Below are 20431 nucleotides of genomic sequence, written 5' to 3'. Positions count from 1 at the left end.
CCACGGGAATTCGGGCAGGATGCAATAGATGTAGCTATTTACGGTCTGAGCGCTGTTCTTCGCTTCTGCATCTCTATAAGATAATGTGCGTTACATCACCACATTACAAATGTAAACAAGATATAGGGGATGCAAACCATGCGTTCTTTCAGGCAAAGAAAACTTTCTAAATAACTTAACACAGGCAGGAATCCAACTCCCAGTCAAGTATCCACCCTCATTTCTGAACCTTATTCTAGAATTGCGGTCATCATTTCTAAAATGATACACCTAAACGTATTTAAACTATGAAATTTTGCATTTAATATTTTTGACTTCTCAACCCCAAGTCTGGGCATTTACGGGGCTTACGACCATCATAGGCTGATTTAAGAGATCACTTTATACACGCGTAACATTCACCAATTCTACCCATCAACCACACTAGTCAAATTCTTGGAAGTTATGTATGTATATATATATATATATATATATATATATATATATATATATATATATATATATATATATATATATATATATATATATATATATATATATATATATATATATATATATATATATATATATATATATATATATATATATATATATATACACAGTGGGTAGCCAAATTATTAGGGACACTTGTCCTTTTTTGTAATTTTCAAGTTCAAATCAATTTTTTGATCAAATAAATTCGTAAATTTTTCTTGTGTATTTTTGTTATTTATTATTTTTAGGTGTGTTGAGATGGTTTGGACATGTGGAGCGTATGAGTGAAGAAAGAACGGTTAAACAAATTTATGGGGCGAATGTAGTTGGAAAAAGAAGCAGAGGACGACCGAGGAAAACTTGGCACAATCAGGTATGTCAAATACTTGAAAGCGGCCGGGTCAGGAGTCGTAATAATCGTCGGGTATGTATGAGGAGATGCGTGAATGTAGAAGAGGCAAAGAATGTTTGCAAAGACAGAGTGGTGTGGCGTTCGATTCTCTCTGCCTACCCCTGCGGGGAAGCGGTGTGATGGTTAGTTAGTTAGTTAATTATTTGCTCACATAATCACTATTACATATCGCTCACTCCTTTCAAGAACGTCATAAATAAAAAATCGTCAATTTTCAGTTGTGCGTGTTTTCGGAATGCCCAGAAAATGTACTTTATCCCAGCAAAAGAGGCATATTTTTAACTTAATATTTACCCGCTACAGGGCAGAAAGTGTTGTTTTTGCATTTTGAAGAAAAAGTATTGTTTAATAATTTTTTTAAATATACTAAATATTTTTCAAATGGAGAAAAAACCTTCAAGTTTTACCTAAAAAGATCTGTTGCGCAACATAAAGTTCAGTAAGTGGCTTGATATTTATTTTTAATAAATTGTATTATATTTTTAAACTTTAAAAACGTTCTCCTGAAAAATCAAGTATTTTGATTTATGACGTTCTTGAAAGGAGTGGGCGATATATCACTATTACTATTACAGCATGCAAACAATACCACCCTTCACCACCATATCACCATTTACACACTTAAAACTACACAAAATGTTTAACGCATGCGATTTTTGGTCGACCTGAAGACCAACATAGACCAACACTATAGTTTTCAGCACAGACATGCGTTACGAGCCGAGGTTAAACATGCACTAAGGTTAAATGTATTAATCAAAACAGCTTATATACTCGTAGGATGAAAGGAGTGGGCGGGGTTTGAATTGGATTCGTCGATGAATTAGATTCGTCATTACCCACAGTATCCATACAGTAATAATGGCTAGGTAATGCTGGAGGTCCTGGGCTCGATTGCCAAGAGGGTTGAAATAATTATTAGTGATTTTTTAGTCTAATATTTATTCATTGTGACCCTGGACTGGTACCTGAAGCGGAGGGCCTTTCGTTCGTGTGTTAATGATAAGATAACACTGCGTATATATGATGCAGTGCCCTAAGCACCATCGGGTGCGGATGAGAGTTGAAGAAGAAGTGAAGTACTGGTAAAAACGTTAACTCGAAAATATGCAATTTTGACAATCATGCAGTTCTACAAAGTTTTCACCATTCTTTAAACTGGCAAAATATACTTGGTAGTTTGAAGTGTCATATATAATAATAAAAATAAAACCCTTTTCCGCACCCTAATGGTGCATAGGGCACTATGTCATATAAACGCAGTGTTATCTTGATCGTTAACACATGAAGGAAAGGTGATCAGCCTTCCGCTTCAGGTACCACCAGTCCAGGGTAATATTAAATCAATATTACAGTGAAAAATCACTAATATTTGTTTTACCCCCCCTGGGAATCGAACCCGGGACCTCCAGAACGGTAGCCGAGCGTTTTGACCATTACACTACGGAGGCGGACGTCATATATATGTGGTTCTAAAAGTAAATTCAACTTTAAGTTTAAAAGCGGGTGTTTTATTCAGGCTAGAAGCTTTAAATAACGGATTATTCAAACAGGGATTTTAGAGTTCACGTTTTTTGCCAGTATACCCACGATATATAGTGTTTACGATATTTAAGAGAAGATGAAGTTTTTACTTAATCATTGTTTTCCAAATATTCACTGCCAATTTTGATACAATTTCGGTATTGTAGGTTCTGCATAAAAAATCGTCATCAGATTTTTTCTTTATCACTCCATTTAGATACCAAAATTCCTCGCTTGATTCACTGGTAAATTTTGTCACTACACCGCTGCCTTCCATATTTTCACATCGTTCCGTTCCTAAAATTCACATTTTATTACTTATTATCAGATGAATGTGTGAGAAAACGATGTAATAGGTTGGGGAAAAGGGGTCTTTATTTTTCTAAAGGTCCGAATCCTGAATTAACATACATTAGTCACATACACGAGAAACGCCAGAAGAACTCCTTTTCATTTTTATTATTTTTGCATATAATTTGACCAAAAAATAATGATAATATGAAAAATAAGTCCTATAATTATAGGAGACAATCCACATTTGACTTTGACTTTGTGAGGAATGAAGAGATAAGGCGTAGGACGCAGCAAATCTTGGTCACAACTGTCGTCAAGAAAAGGCGATTCAGTTGGCTTGGCCATGTACTCCGCATGCCTCCCGAGAGCCGCCATCAAGCTGCCTCTTTTACAAGGCATCAGGTTCGCGCCGCCCAGGACGACCACTGCTGACAATTCGTCGGCAGTTCTCGTCAGAACTTCGGGACGCGGATCTGACTTGGGAGGATGCAAGGGAGCTGGCAGCCGACAGAAAAGCCTGGAGACAGTTTGTGGACTCCATATGCTCCACCTATCGGAGCGGATTTCGTTATTATTATTAATCCAGATTTGTGAACGAGTACTAGGACACACTCAAAATGTTGTTAATAAAAGTTGTACTTACTGTTTGTGTATTTCACGCAAAAAGACTTTGTTGGATCTTCAGGTATTCCATCTAGCGTGCATTCTCTTGCACCATTCGGAATTACAGTAACCCGACTTGCCTTAAATCATAAAATTATTAATTTAAAAAAAATTGTATATCGTAGTCGTACAGGAGAAAGAGACTTTGGAAGACCCGGGTGAGAGTGTGGTATTGTGCGGGATGCCAGAATAGGATATTTAAAAGAAATGCTTACTTACAGTTTGTTTATTGATATAAATTCTTACACTTTAATTACTACTGATATTAACTATTATAATTTATCTAATTGATTATGGAACTTTGTATTAAATATGAAGCTAAAATATACGTCCTTCAGCAATCAAACGATACAGCGAATCTCGGTCTCCGCGTTTCGGTTGGCCGCTTTTGTTGAATCCGCTCGGGAATCTCCGTGGCGAATTCGTATTTCAGTGTGGTCAACTTGACAACACCAAATGGCGTGGCCAGACGCCTACAAGACCAAGTAACAAAACGTAATGGTCGAACTTTTGTCCGCCTCCGTAGTGTAATGGTCAGCACTCTCGGCTACCGTTCTGGAGGTCCCGGGTTCGATTCCCAAGGGGGGTAAAATAAATATAAGTGATTTTTTCACTGTAATATTTATTCAATATTACCATAGACTGGTACCTGAAGCGGAGGGCTGATCACCTTTCCTTCATGTGTAAACGATCAAGATAACACTGCGTTAATATGACACAGTGCCTTATGCACCATTGGGGTGCGGATAAGGGTTTATATTATATATAACAAAACGTAAAATGTTCAGGAGGGCCATTTAAGTCACTTTAATCGGCAAGAAAATAAACATCAATTCATTTTTGACAAGTCAATATATTATTCTTGCAAGTTTAAAATCGTTCGGGATTTTTTCAGGGCAATATTAAGCTAGATGGATATTATTTTTTAACATCTCATCAAGGATGAAGAAGAATATGGAAGTATGGGCATTTACGGGGCTGACGGCCGTCATAGGCTGGTTTAAATGATCGCTTTACAACCGTGTAACATTCACCAATTCTACCCATTATTGACAATCACACTACTCAAATTCTTGGAAGTTCTATAAGTATATATGAACCAATTTAGAAACCTTGTTCTTGAATCACTAGAACTTCACTAGAGACATGTATTGGTGAGATGTAAATATAATATTCTTCTTCATCTTTGATGAGATGTTAAAAAATAATATGAAAATAACTCCTGTAATTGGAGATAATCCAGATTTTGTGAACAAGTATTTGAACACACTCAAGATGTTGTAAGCTAGTAAGATATCAAATAGTCAATGATTACGTTTTTAAAACAAATGCACTTGGTCACTTTCTCCTGTATGACTACGATATGTCTGAGATATTACTCATCATTAGAATCCTAACTGTCCATCAAACCTCCTCCCTTAGTTTTTCCCTCCACCTCCTTCCCTAAACTACATTTTTCCTTTGCCCTCCTTATTATCATCTTTTGTAATTTGTGTTTTTAAATGTGAATTTATAATTGATCTTTTTCTTCTTCATCATCTTGTAGCCTGTTTTTAAGAGGGATTAGCCTCATGCGATGTCGATTCCCAGCTTTCGACCCTTCTCTTTGGTAGTCTGCTCGGGAGTCGTCTACCATGGGGTTGGCCGTACAGTGCGATGTGGGGAAGTCTGGATGGTTCCATTCTCCTCACATGCGTATACCATTGTCTCCTTCGTTGCCTTCCCCACCTAACGACATCTTCAATCTCGCATATTTCCCTGATCCTGGCGTTTCTCATTCTATCTCGAAGACTCTTGCCTGATATGCTTCTTAGAATCTTCATTTCTGACAGTAATTAATGTTTTTTTTTTTAAATGTTCAAGTACTAACTACCCTCTGATTGCAAACAGCTATATATGATATCAAACATTTTAATCAATATCACTAGTCTGTTTTTGGTCGGTTGGAAGACATTGCTTTTTAGCAATAAGCCCGCCAATGCACTGAATTGTTTTCTGTACATGATGTTTAACTCTTACCACTCTGTAGGCCAGACATTCCGGCCCTATGATTCTAGTAGGCAGTTCCGTAGGCCGCAATGTCTGGCCGGGCGCAGGTATAACTTTAATCACTGATTTCTCTATCACCCAAGTATATTCATCCAAAAAATATTTCAGATAAATACACTCAATCTCAATTCACATGGTCATTCGAATTACCAGACAGAGTGTCCCAAAATTAGGGGGGCCAAAATATTTATTTTAATGGTAGAAAAACGTCACATTTTTTTGATCAGAGTAGCTGAAAAATCTTTAAATCTTTAAACTATCATAAAACATTTTTCTTCTTACCCTTCCAACCCCCCTGAGAGTTTCAGAGTCCTGGTCCTCCTCGTATCGCGCTTTCGGACCAATACATACTGGTCCAGTGTTGTTGTTGAATTTAATGGGTCGTGCCAACACAACAAAGTCTGCACTGCGGGTGTGTTGGGGATTTAAAGAATAAATCGTTTTTAAGACAGAAGACATCTTTGAAACCTATAAAATAAGAATTATAAATAAATCAGGGTATTATTTCTTGTATTGTTGGGTGATATATCCAAAATTTAACACGGTTATTGGATTGAATTCTACTTTTATCTACATATATATGATAATATGCATGTGACATGTTTCCCCTTAATAAGACATTATCTAGAGTACATAAATATAAATATAAATATATATAAATATTTATATAAATATATATATATATATATATATATATATATATATATATATATATATATATATATATATATATATATATATATATATATATATATATATATATGTATATATATATATATATATATATATATATATATATATATATATATATATGTATATATATATATATATATATATATATATATATATATGTATATATATATATATATATTTATATATTTATATTATATATATATATATATATGTATATATATATATATATATATATATATATATATATATATATATATATATATATATATATATATATATATATATATTTATATATATATATATATATATATATATATATATATATATATATATATATATATATATATATATATAAATATATATATATATTTATATATATATATATATATTTATATAAATACTTATATATATATATATATATATATATATATATATATATATATATATATATATATATATATATATATATATATATATATTTATATATATATATTTTTATATATATATATATATATATATATATATATATATATATATATATATATATATATAAATATATATATATATATATATATATATATATATATATATATATATATATATATATATATATATATATATATATATATATATATTTATATATATATATATATATATATATATATATATATATATATATATATATATATATATATATATATATATATATATATATATATATATATATATATATATATATATATATATATATATATATTTATATATATATATATATATATTTATATAAATACTTATATATATATATATATATATATATATATATATATATATATATATATATATATATATATATATATATATATATATATATATATATATATATATATATATATATATATATATACATACATATTAAATATATAATTACGTATATTGTATATATATATTATATATATAATATATATATATATATATATATATATATATATATATATATATATATATATATATATATATATATATATATATATATATATATATATATATATATGTATATATATACGTATATTTGTAGATAAAAGTAGAATTCAATCCAATAACCGTGTTTAATTTTGGATATTTTACCCAACAATTTAATATGGAATTCTACCAACTATCTGCAGTTACAATAAATAAATTTTTTCTTGACGTCTTAACATAGATGAAGAAGAATATGGAAGTCTGGACGACCGCCATAGGCTGGTTTAAGCAATTACTTTACACAAGTGTAACATTCACCAATTCTTCGATTCCATGATTGACAACCACACTACACAAATTCTTGGAAGTTCCAATTTCGAAACATTGTACTTGAATCACTAGAATTTTCACTAGAAACATCTATTGGTAAGATGAAGAATTTTTTTGATTGAGCAAAAACTCTTTTATTTGTATGTGAGGTCCGAATCCTGGATTATAATCACATACATCGCTCACTCCTTTCAAGAACGTCATAAATAAAAAAACTTGATTTTTCACGAGAACGTTTTTAAAGTTTAAAAATATTATACAATGTATTAAAAATATATATCAAGCCACTTATTGAACTTTTTACTGTGCAACAAATCTTTTTAGGAAAAATCTGAAGATTTTTACGGCATTTCAAAAATATTTAGTATATTTAAAAAAATAATTAAACAATGCCTTTTTCTCAAAATGCAAAAACAATACTTTCTGCCCTGTAGAGGGTAAATTTTAAGTTAAAAATATGCCTCTTTTGCTGGGATATAGTACATTTTCTGGGCATTCCGAAAACATGCACAACTGAAAATTGACGATTTTTGATTTATGACGTTCTTGAAAGGAGTGAGCGACATGAGAAACGCCATAAAATATCCTTTTCATTTTATTAGGTCCACAGCCTGAGGACAAGGAGATCTCAACCCGACTAGTAGACTTACTTAGTAGACTCAAAAAATCAGTGCTTGATTCAACATTTAATACATAAATTAAAATGGAGTTCTACAAATTAAACGCCAAATCAATAATTAATGGCTGTACCTCCTGAACGAGGTACTTTTGAAAGAGAAGAATGCAGATCTGAATGTGAAATATTGGTAAACGGAGAGTATGTTTGAGAATATTTGGGTAGTATGTTTTCTAGGGATGGAAAGATTGATAAAGACATTGAAAGGAGAGTGAATGCTGGGAACAAAGTGAATGGTGCACTGAAATCAGTTATAGCAAATAAAAACCTATCAGCGGAAGCTAAACTGGCAGTGCACAACGGAGTCCTGGTTCCAACTCTGATGTTTGGAAGTGAAACATGGAGTTGGCAAAAGAAGGATGAAAGTAGACTGAATGCAGTCGAAATGCGATCTCTCAGAAGAATGTGCCACAAAACGATGTATGATAGATGTACGAATAGTGAAATAAGGGAGGAATGCAAAGCTGAGATAAGCATTATCGATAAAATTAAGAAAGGTGTGTTGAGATGGTTTGGACATGAAGAACGAATGAGTGAGGAAAGAATGGTAAAACAAAATTATGAGGCGAATGTTAGCGGGAAAAGAAGCAGAGGAAGACCGAGAAAAACATGGCACGATCAGGTATGCCAAATACTTGAAAGTGGTCAGGTTAGGAGTCGTAACAATCGGCGGGTATGTATGAGGAGATGCATGAACGTGGAAGAGGCAAAGAATGTTTGCAAGGACAGAGTGGTGTGGCGCTCTATTCTCTCTGCCTACCCCTGCGGGGAAGCGGCGTGGTGGTTAGTTAGTTAGTTAGTTAGTTACCTCCTGAACGGACCGGCTGAGGAAGACTTGCGGAGCCTTGTTGCCAATTAATCCCCAGAAAATCATAATTTGAACTATACAACAATTTATACGGGTCATGGAGCATTTCGAGAATACCTCTTCCGTTTTAAAATTAGACAAAACCCTACTTGTGAATGTGATGAGATGTCACCACAAGATGCCCCTCATTCAGTGTGGGTATGTCCAAATGTTGAAAAAGGAGGATTTAAATTGGAAACAGAATGTGCGAAAGAAGGTATGCAGTTGACAAAAATTGATGAGGCAATAGGACATAATATCTATCAAATTTAGTGGTGTCTTTTTTAGAAAATGTGACAAGACGAATAAGATAAAATAAATGAGCTTTGTGATGAATCTTGATTGATATAACATATTGAATCCATTGTGTCTATTGCATTGTAGTATTTTTTGTTGCAACTAATCGCACTCCCAGTTCCTTTTGAAGGCTGCCATTTTCAGTCTCGTACACTCCCAAGTACTTGAAACTCTCGAATATTATAATACTTTTATGTAATTAATAATTACGGAGAAGTACAAAAATTCTTAGCCCGAATCAATTTTATTTTATGTTGATATTCTGATTTTAAAGGTCGAGTTGTAGTAAATACATATCACCGCGAGGGGAAGGTTAAACATCCCCAGAACTCAAACTAGAACATGAGATTACCACTGGCAGTTGAACGTTTGTTTCACCAATTTTCACTCTGTAGGTTTCCTTCGATTCTTCTCCAGATTCAACAGAGATACAGTTTTTCCCTGAAAACAAATTGCATGTTTTTTAATTACACACGTCACTCGATAAGTCTCCGGTCTGACACATGTATGGCAACACTGATGACAGACCCATATGATTTCTAGTATAGTTGTCGCCAGTTAAGAATGCCAATGCCATAGGGTGGCCACAGTGAAAAAATATAAATATATAAGAATTTATTTTTTAACACTATTTACTCAAAGTTTTGATTTGAACGTTGGCACCAGGATAATAATGCAACAGTGTAATAGACGTCTGATTTTTAGTCTGAGAGTAGCGTTTAATATAAAAAATGTTGAATATCTCAATGTATAAATGTTTCTTCTTCAAACCCTTATCCGCACCTCAATGGTGCATAGGGCACTGCATCAGATAAACGCAGTGTTATCTTGATAGTTAACACATGAAGGAGAGGTGATCAGCCCTCTACTTCAGATACCAGTCCAGAGTAATATTGATTAAATATTAGAGTGTAAAAATCACATATATTTTTTTGACACCCCCCCTCTGGGAATCGAACCCGGGACCTCCAGAAGCCTTCGGGTCACCCTAGCGTGCTGACATAAATGTTAAGTATAAAAAAAAATCGGCAGGGAATACATGTATAATGTCACTTACGATCATGTATATAAAGCACCAATTGGTTAATACAATATCGCCTTACCAGTTATCACCATATACGGGTGTACAATGCTTCCGCTACATTTTACTTTATTATCTTTGACAGCTACAATGGTGACGTGCCAGGGAAACCGCGTGTGCACAGAAGGATCAAACACTCCACAGGCTGAAAATTGACAAATTGAACAAATTATACTAGCAGATTTTTTTAAAGATTTTCCTTCTCATTTTATACATATCGCTCACTCCTTTCAACAACGTCATATATCAAAAAGCTTGATTTTTCAGGAGATCGTTTTTAAAGTTTAAAAACATAATAAAATCTATTAAAAATAAATATCAAGCCACTTTTTGAACTTTTTACTGTGCAACAAATCTTTTTAGGTAAAACCTTAATGTTTTTCTTCATTTGAAAAATATTTAGTACATTTAAAAAAAATAATTAAACAATACTTTTTCTTCAAAATGCAAAAACATCACTTTCTGTCCTGTAGCAGGTAAATATTAATTTAAAAATATATCGCTTTTCCTGGGATAAAGTACATTTTCTGGGCATTCCGAAAACATGCACAACTGAAAATTGACGATTTTTGATAAATGACATTGTTGAATGGAGTGAGCGATATGTTGGCTCTTCGAAATACGTAGATTATCGTCATAAAACAAAATGTACTCCGCATGCCTCCTGAGAGCCTTAATCAAGCTTGCCTCTTTTACAAGGCATCAGGTTCGCGCCGCCCAGGACGACCAGGACGGCAGTTCTCGTCAGAACTTCGGGAGGCGGATCTGACTTGGGAATGCAAGGGAGCTGGAGACAGTTTGTGGACTCCATATGCTCCACCTAGGGAGCGGATTTGGTTTATTATTATCTAGGAGTTATAATACATGTACACGGATGATTTTACTCTCCTAGCCCACTCCGCTCGAGCTCTCCGCTCTCCAGACAACGGCAGATACCTTTTCCAGCACCTTATAATGCTCTCGGCGTGAACAAAATACCACGAAGACCAAAGTAACGTCTCTTAAGACGGGCACCAGATGTGACCCCTTGCTCATCGATGGAACACCGATCGAATACGTACAGGAATTCAGTACCTCGTCATTTTCATCAGTGAGAGGTGTAACATCGATACTAAGATCAATAATCGCGTATTGGCTGCAGCTAGATCTTACCACAAACTACGGAAGAGAGTTTTTTTACTATCATAATCTGGCCATAAGTTGCTTGCAGTCGACTTACTAAGGTTGTCACAATGTCAGCTCTGATGTATGGAGCGGAGACCTGGACTGTATATGCCAGACATCAAAAGCAGCTTGATGTCAATGATGGGCATTCGTTGATATGTATTCATTTTTAAATCAAACACACATTATTTGAGTCTACTTAGTTGTATTTTGTTAAAAAAAAAACAAAATTCTGTTTGCGGTGGGACAGCTTTCAATACTTGTAATATACCGCTTGTTATTTAAATATTTATAGATTTGTCGTTTAATTTGTAGAACTCCGTTTTAATTGATGTATTAAATGTTAAATTAAACACTGATTTTGCCAGTCTACTTAGTTGTATTTCATTTTTAAAATTATTTTAGATTGTGACAGTTGTTTCGCCTAGTTAGGGCATTTTCAAAGGAATGTGAAAATTAAATGAACTGACAAGCCCCGCCTACCTGAGCTTAGCCTTCGCTATAGACACCGAGTAGGACAACAACGCGCAACGCTCTCTCTCCAGAACGAAGGTTCTGGGTAATCAAAAGTGCTGAGACATGTAATCGTATCAACGATTTTTTATTTATTGATTCGGTGTTTAATTTGTAGAACTCCATTTTAATTAATGTATTGATTTTTAAACCAAACACAGATTTTGGAGTCTACTTAGTTGTATTTTACTAAAAAAACACATAAAAATTAATATTGTTACAATTGTTTGGCCTAGTTATGGCTTTTTCAAACGAATGTGAAGATTAAACGGACTGACGGTCCTTATGTAGCTATACAATTCTAAGTAACAGTTTTAACATGTGCGGTGATAATTTATGGGAGACAACAGTAGCTGATGGGGGATGTAGGTACGTACCGTTATATTTATTTTCTGGGAAAGGAAGTCTATTGACATATTGGTAATTAGTGAGAGAATGAATGTTTAAAAGCTGAATACAATTTTATAAAATAAACAACTTTGTTTTTAACCACTTTTTTATGGGTACACTTATTCTCCAACCGGTTTCGATACTCACCTAACTATGAGTATTTTAATGTTTTAGAATAAGTATATGTTAAACCCTGATGATGACAAGGTTCTTGTTGAAACCGGTTGGAGAAAAGGTGTACCAATAAAAAAGTGGTGATGCTTTGTAAAAGAGACAAGCTCGGTGGCGGCTCTCGCCATGTGGAGGACATGGCCTAGCCAACTCAATCGCCTTTTCTTGACGACAGTTATGATAAAGATCTTATAGCAGTAGTAGTAACTTACTCTCTACTTCACAAATGGGTAGAACTTTGTCCCATGCTCCAGCAATGCAGGTCATATTTGGTAATACTCCATTTTTTGAAAAGTTGCCACTAGGCTTCAATCCTTCAGGGCATGAGGGCTGAACCATCGCTAGGTGGGGGAGTTTGGCGGTACATGGTATCCTCAAATTCATGGCGGAAAAACATTTGTAATGGACGTTAAGCGTACGAGGCATATCGCACTGTTCTGAAAAGAAGAATTACATTACATATATTATTTTCTTGACATCTCAATAAAGATGAATAAGAATATTGAAATCTGGGCATTTATGGGGCTTACGACCGTCAAGCATTTGTCAGGAACTACACTGGGATGGCTTGACTCTGGACAATTTCTGTACACGACAGATTTTCCAGTTCTTTGGGCACGTTGAGCGTGGCAATGAGGATAACCTGGAATGACTGGTTGGGGAAAAAAAGGGAAGAGAGGAAGATCCCCACACAATGGAGCGATCGAGTTAAGGTGGTTGGAGCGCTACGTGCAGCGCAGTCAAGGGACAACTGGAGAAGGGTCATTGCTTCGTCAAGGGTCACAACCCTCAGTAATAAGGAGTAAGACGGAAAAAATGTTGATCCAATTTCTACTCACTGATGCACTGCGGCGACGTGGTCCACTTTTCGCCATGGCACACCGAGTACCGGTCGGTGAGGTCGTGGCCTTCCTTGCAGGAATATTGTAGCACAGTACTCTGTTCTGCAAACTGGCCCGGAACGCCGAGCTTTTTTATGTCCGTTAAGTAGTAGTAGTGGTAGACCCCGTGGCTCGGGAAGGGAGGAAGCGTGCAACCGAGCCTTATCTTCAGCACGCTGACGTAATCGCTCGATAGTCCGTCTTGAAGTGCCCCCAAATACGCTTTCCAAATGTCCTGAACTTTATCCGTGAGACCCGATATGCCACTTTCACCTTCGCTGTACAAATAAACACTAAATAAGCACTGATGCAGAAAAGATGCATTGAAGATGTGTGCAAGGATATAAAGGTGGGGACTGACCGGAGCCATTTCATCGTAATGGAACACATTACGATGCGAGCATTCGTATAGTAAGTAAAGTGAGCCGAGCGCTCCATCCATAGTTGGATACTCGCCGCGAGGGACGCGACGTTACGACACCGTCAGTCCCCACCTTAAAGGATGTTTTTTTTGTTTTGTTTTAGAGGTTTTTTAGAGGCAACATTTTTCTTTAGATTGTCTATACGACAGTTGACAGTCAATGCGTTTTGCCATTTCACCATTAATAGACTGAATAGCCATTATGCGCGTCGTAGGTTCGGTGAATAGCCCGAAAACAATATTCAGCTTGATCCTCTTTTCATCGCGAAATTCTGTTTACCGATGAGGCACAATTTTGGTTAAATGGCTATGTCAATAAGCAGAATTGCCATGTTTGGAATGAAGACGATGCCAGCCAGAATGTTACGGTCAATGGAGAGGGCTATAGGACCGTAATCATACTGACCTCTTCTTACCTCAGTTGAATGGCACTGATGTGACAGAGCCATGGTTTCAACAGGATGGCGCAACACGCCACACGGCGGGTGCTACCATTTATTTCAGAAAACATTTGGTGAGTCTTTGGGGGTATGTGAAGTCTAGTGACTAGTGTCTATGCTGATAAACCATTTGGAAATCAACATCCACCGTGTTATTGCTCAATAAAGTTGTCGAAAATTGGACTTCGCGTTTGCGCTACATTCGAGCTGGTCGTGGCTCATATGCCCGAAACCATATTCAAACAATAATGGCATAAAATTACCTATTAAATAAGGCCAATATCTTAAGGTGGAGACTGACCGGAGCATTTCATCGTGACATAACGTCGTAACATCGCTCGCGGCGAGCATCCGAAACTATGGATGGAGCCCTCGGCTCGCTGTACCGACTGCCTGAATGCTCGCATCGTAACGTTAACACGTTACGACCAAATGCTCCAGTCAGTCTCCACCTTTAGACATTAACATTATTTTTATGTGTTTTTTTCCCTTTTTATTTTGTATATATTTTTTAATTTTTTTTAACCCTTATCCGCACCCGATGGTGCATAGGGCACTTCATCATATAAACGCAATCTTATCTTGATCGTTAACGCATGAAGGAAAGGAGATCAGCCCTCCGCTTAAGGTTTATGAATGATAAATGATAATGATAATGATGAATGATGAGTTATAAATGATCAACGATCAATGATAATAATACATGATTAATAATAAATGAAATGATAAAAAAAAAACATAATAACATTGGAAGTTTGTTTTAAGGTATACAAAAGCTCTCTAATATTTATTCAATATTACCCTGGACTGGTACCTGAAGCGGAGGGCTGATCACCTTTCCTTCATGCGTCAACAATCAAGATGACACTGCGTTTATGCACCATTGGGGTGCGGATAAGGGTTTGAAAATATGTTTTTACTAGATTACGATGAGTTCACATTCTGCTGTACCATTCTCCATTCTTACCTCTGTTCTGGGATCACGAGATTCTCCGCATTCACTGCAACAAAAAGACATTTAACTATAAGCTAATATTTATGCTGGATTTTATTTTAATTTTCGTTAAATTAGTATAAAATACAAAAGGATCAGTTTATTTATTGTAACTGTAGACAGTTGGTAGAATTCCATATTAAATTGTTGGGTAATATATCCAAAATTAAACAAGGTTTGTTGGATTGAATTATACATTTATTTAAGTATGTATATGTTAATACGTGAGGCGTTTTGTCTTCTTAGGAGATTATCAAACACTGACCTGTTTATGATGCAAAACTGTCAGTGTTTGATGATGTTCTAAGAAGATGAAACGCGTCACGTGTCAACATATACATAAATAAATGTAGAATTCGATCCAACACACCTTGTTTTATTTTGGATATATTACCCAACGATACTTTTACTTAATGTACAAAATGCAAGTAAAAACTTATGTCCCGTTTTAGGTATGAAAATAAATAAAATATCTAGGTCAGTGGTTTTTACAACATTTTGAGTGTGTCCAAATACTAATAATAATAAAATAAAACCCTTATCCGCACCCCAATGGTGCATAGGGCACTGCGTCATATAAACGCAGTGTTATCTTGATCGTTTACACATGAAGGAAAGGTGATCAGCCATCCGCTTCAGGTACCAGTCCAGGGTAATATTTAATAAATATTACAGTGAAAAAATCACTAATATTTATTTTACCCCCCTGGGAATCGAACCCGGGACCTCCAGAACGGTAGCTGAGCGTGCTGACCATTACACTACGGAGGCGGACGGAGGTGTCCAAATACTAATCTGGATTATCTCCAATTACAGGAGTTATTTTCATATTATTTTTTGAAATCAAAGATGAAGAAGAATATGGAATAATAGGTGACGCATTTCGTCTTCTTAGGACATTATCAAACACTCAGTGTTTGATAATGTCCTAAGAAGACGAAACGCGTCACGTATTTACATATACATAAATAAATGTAGAATAAGACAAAGGTTAGAATAAGTTTAATATAGGATTTTTTTATTTTTTATTTTAAATATATTTACATTTTTATTTATAACATAATACATTTGGATCATTTATACATATGGAGAACTTTTATATTTCGATTCGCTGTGCCTCTCCATAAAAGAGTCTGTGCTCTTGTGCTTGGAAAGGGACTTACACTCGTGGTTTAATGTTATATAATAAAAGATATAATAGTTTTTTTTAAATATTTTTTTTAAAGATTTAAATGTATAGAGCTTTAATTTTTTTCTTAAGGATTTTTATATCATCTATTTTTTTATTTCTTTAGGGAGTTTATTGAAATGTTTGATTGCCAAATATTTGAAGTTTTGCTGAAATTGCTTGGTGTTGCATTTTGGAGTAGAAAAATCGTTTGAGAATCTCGATGATAATTTTTTTGTTAAATTTAAATAGTTGTCACCCTTTAGTATTTGAAAAACTGCGGTTTTTTTATAAATGGATTCTATATTTGGGACTTGAAATTTTTTAAATAATAATTTTGTTGGAAATATGTTTTTTTTTTCAAGATAACTTTAATTATGGTTTTCTGTACTATTTTCACAGAGTTCAGTATGTTGTTGTATGAGCCTCCCCATGCAATAATGCCATACTGTAGTAGTGAGTGTACGATAGCATAATAAACTCTTTTTAGGTTAACTTTAATTTAAGCTAAGTTAAAATAGCAACTAAGATTAGTTTAAGTTAAACTCGTTAACTTGTTCGCCTCCGTAGTGTAATGGTCAGCACGCTCGGCTACCGTTCTGGAGGTCCCTGGTTCGATTCCCTGGGGGGGTCAAATTGATAAGTGTTTTTTCACTGTAATATTTATTCAATATTACCCTGGACTGGTACCTGAAGTGGAGGGCTGATCACCTTTCCTTCATGTGTAAACGATCAAGGTAACTCTGCGTTTAAATGACGCAGTGCCCTATGCACCATTTAGGTGCGGATAAGGGTTTTATTATTTATTATTAAACTCGTTAATGTATTCTTTTTTTTATTAAATTAATTGAAATATATTTTTGTTACGAATTATCTCCTTATTAAATTAATTTAAATATATTCTTTCATCTCCCTACCCCCCTTCCAACATCCCAAGGTATATCAGCTTGATAAAGTGGGCAACGTCAAGGTATTATTTAATTATTTTTTTAAATGTACTAAATATTTTTCAAATGGAGAAAAAACATTCAGGTTTTACCTAAAAAGATCTGTTGCACAGTAAAAAGTTCAAAAAGTGACTTGATATTTATTTTTATTACATTTTATTATATTTTTGAGTGAGCGATATTTAGCTGGTTGGGTTCGGAACGACTGTCCTAGATGTTTTAAATATATAAGTATTATTTTTTGACATCTCAACATAGATGAAGAAGAATATTCTTATGATTATAATCCAGGATTCGGACCTCATATAATGAAACAGTTTCTCTTGAATAAAAAGCTTCTTTCATCTCACCAATAGATCGGCTGTCCAAATTTAAAACACAGTAAGGGACATTTTTTGTAGTAGTTTTTTTTTTGCATTTATGGACTGAATAGACTACTTAGTCCAAAAATGCAAAGAAAAAACCCACTACAAAAAAAAGTCCCTTACTGTGTTTTAAATTTGGACAGCCGAGATGTCTCTAGTGAAATTGTAGTGATTCTTGTTCAATGTTTTAATTATGTATAAGTAAGTATAGATTAATTTCGAAACAAACTGTTTGAATTTCACTGGAGACATCTATGATGAGATGAGAGAAGCTTTTTATTAAGCAGAAACGCTTTCATTTATACACATACGTGAGGTCCGAATCCTGGGTTATATTCACATACTCGAGAAACGCTATTCTTCTTAATCGATGTTAAGGTGTCAAAAAATAATGTGAAAAATAACTCCTATAATTGGAGATAATCCAGATCTGTGAACAAGTATTTGGACACACTCAAAATGTTGCAAATAAATACTACTTACCAATGTTAATAGCAAACGATAACAGAAATAATTGTATAGGAAGCTGTGCACAAGACATCGCCATTTCAATTTTTTTTAAACTTACAATCCCATTTAAAAATTAAGACTTTTATTAGTGACATGCCAAAAAGAACTGTGTGAATATTCTTCAATATCATTAAAAAAATAAACAACGGGTGTCCCAAAAGACTCATTTTAATTATATATTGTTATTGCGTTGCATAAACAAAAATTATAAAACCAACTAACTAACCAAGAAGAGTCGTTGCTTCTGCAAGGGTCACAACCCTCGGCAATGAGGAATAAGACGGAGAAGCAGAAGTAACTCTGATTTAATAAATAAGTTTGATTCTCATTTTCGTTGTATCTTCAAAAAAAATTAATATTGAATAATAGGAGAAATTTTGTTTTATAGACCGGTGTAAAATGTCATTTCTAATATCTGGCCCGGCTGCTGAAAAGGTTGGCCACCCATGGCCTGGAGTATTTGACACACTCGATCATTCCGAGTTTTTCTGGGCCTTCCTCTGCTCCTATTTCCACCTGAATTAGACTAATAAATTCGTTTTTAAGTTCTTTCTCCAATCACGCGTTCCACATATCCAGGCCATCTACACTCACTTATGGTATATTCTGCAAAGGTATGAAAGTATGGCCATTTACGGGGCTTACGATCGTCATAGGCTGGTTAAAGTAAACACTTTACACACGGGTAACATTCACCAACTCTATCCATTATTGACAATTACGCTACCGTAGAACGGTGCTAGTTGGACTTTGATGTGTTACTTGAGCCCAGTACAAAAAAAATTAAATCTGTATTTGGTCTACAATAATGAATGTATGGTGACAATAAGTGTCACCTGTCAGGGAAACAATGAATCATGTCCATACGTTCATTATTGTAGACCAAATACAGATCTAAATAGTTTTTTGTACTGAGCTCAAGTAATACATCAAAGTTCAAGTAGCCCCGTTCTACGGTACCTACTCAAATTTTTGGAACTCGTACATATATCATAAATTTCATGGCGCATCATGTTTTAGTTCAAGGGAGCCATCTCTGGTTGGTTTTAGAAAGTTTACATTTACCAGAGACCCTTTTATTTAAATGTTAACAAGATCCGACCGGATTATTTTTCCTACTGGGAGGCGCATGAAAATGTGATTTTCAATTTTTACGCAGCTAATATTTTTACCATTGGGTGTTTCCAAATTCTTGTTCACCTAAAATTTCATACCCGCTGTGTAGTCTACCTCGGTAATGCAATGCTCAGCACGCTCGGCTACCGTTCTGAAGGTCCCGAGTTCGATCCCTAGGGAGGGGGGTTAATAAATATAAGTGATTTTTTTCACTCTAATATTTATTCAATATTACCCTGGAGGGGTACCTGAAGCAGAGGGCTAATCACCTTTCCAATATCGCTCACTCCTTTCAAGAACATCATAAATCAAAAATCGTCAATTTTCAGTTGTGCCTGTTTTTGGAATGTCCAGAAAATGTACTATATCCCAGCAAAAGAGGCATATTTTTAACTTAATATTTACCCGCTACAGGGCAGAAAGTGCTTTTTGTTTGCATTTAGAAGAAAAGGTATTGTTTAATTATTTTTTTAAATATACTAAATATTTTTCAAATGGAGAAAAAACCTTCAGGTTTTACCTAAAAAGATCCGTTGCACAGTAAAAGTTCAATAAGTGGCTTGATATTTATTTTTAAAACATTTTATTATATTTTTAAACTTTAAAAACGTTCTCCTGAAAAATCTAGTTTTTTGATTCATGATGTTCTTGAAAGGAGTGAGCGATATGTGTTAACGATCAAGATAACACTGCGTTTCATATTATGCAGTGCCATATGCACTATTGGAGTGTGGATAAGGGTTTGAAGAAGAAAATGCTTTCATTAACTACAGTTTACTGCAAACTTCTTGAGAAGCACTATAAATTTTGACACACCGTATGTCATTTTTTGTGCTATTGTTTACGTATGTTTGAACGTATATATGTATGTAGGTATATGATTATGTTTGTATGTATGTGATTAAAATGATAACCCGAACTCGACCTAGAAGACTAATTGGAAAAAATAAGTTATTAAAAAAATCTCTATTTTTATTTCATTTCACAAAATAATTCTTTTTCTTCTTCTAGCGCTTATCCGCACCCAATATTGCATAGGGAATCGTATTGA

The 20431-nt window shown here is 34.3% G+C and overlaps 1 protein-coding gene across 1 annotated transcript; it reads right to left on the bottom strand.

The window, feature by feature from the left end:
- Positions 1-2851: 2851 nt before the first annotated feature.
- LOC148309209 (uncharacterized) lies at positions 2852-18404 on the bottom strand. The gene is made up of 9 exons (XM_088260472.1): positions 18238-18404; positions 15248-15281; positions 13378-13697; positions 12751-12975; positions 10323-10445; positions 9572-9660; positions 5699-5884; positions 3348-3447; positions 2852-3254 (listed from the first exon to the last, which is right to left on the bottom strand). The coding sequence occupies exons 1-9, from the start codon at positions 18299-18301 to the stop codon at positions 3157-3159; spliced, it is 1239 nt and encodes a 412-aa protein (XP_088116598.1). The 5' UTR covers positions 18302-18404; the 3' UTR covers positions 2852-3156.
- Positions 18405-20431: the final 2027 nt, after the last annotated feature.

Source organism: Brachycentrus maculatus, unplaced genomic scaffold (genome assembly GCF_059751285.1).
Source record: "Brachycentrus maculatus isolate JH-2025_06_01 unplaced genomic scaffold, ASM5975128v1 h1tg000136l, whole genome shotgun sequence".
In the NCBI taxonomy this organism is placed as follows: domain Eukaryota; kingdom Metazoa; phylum Arthropoda; class Insecta; order Trichoptera; family Brachycentridae; genus Brachycentrus; species Brachycentrus maculatus.
Note: the sequence above shows the minus strand (reverse complement) of the source record. Positions and strands in the feature narration are given on the sequence as shown.

Bases quoted from the DNA above. Each gene is read 5' to 3' on its own strand.
- LOC148309209 (XM_088260472.1), bottom strand. From the start codon at position 18,301: ATGGCGATGTCTTGTGCACAGCTTCCTATACAATTATTTCTGTTATCG. The intron at 12,976-13,377 runs GTGAGTAGAAAT...TCTTCTTTTCAG, and splicing joins CACGTCGCCGCAGTGCATCA to AACAGTGCGATATGCCTCGT. The intron at 10,446-12,750 runs GTAAGTTACTAC...GTCAATTTTCAG, and splicing joins ACCCATTTGTGAAGTAGAGA to CCTGTGGAGTGTTTGATCCT.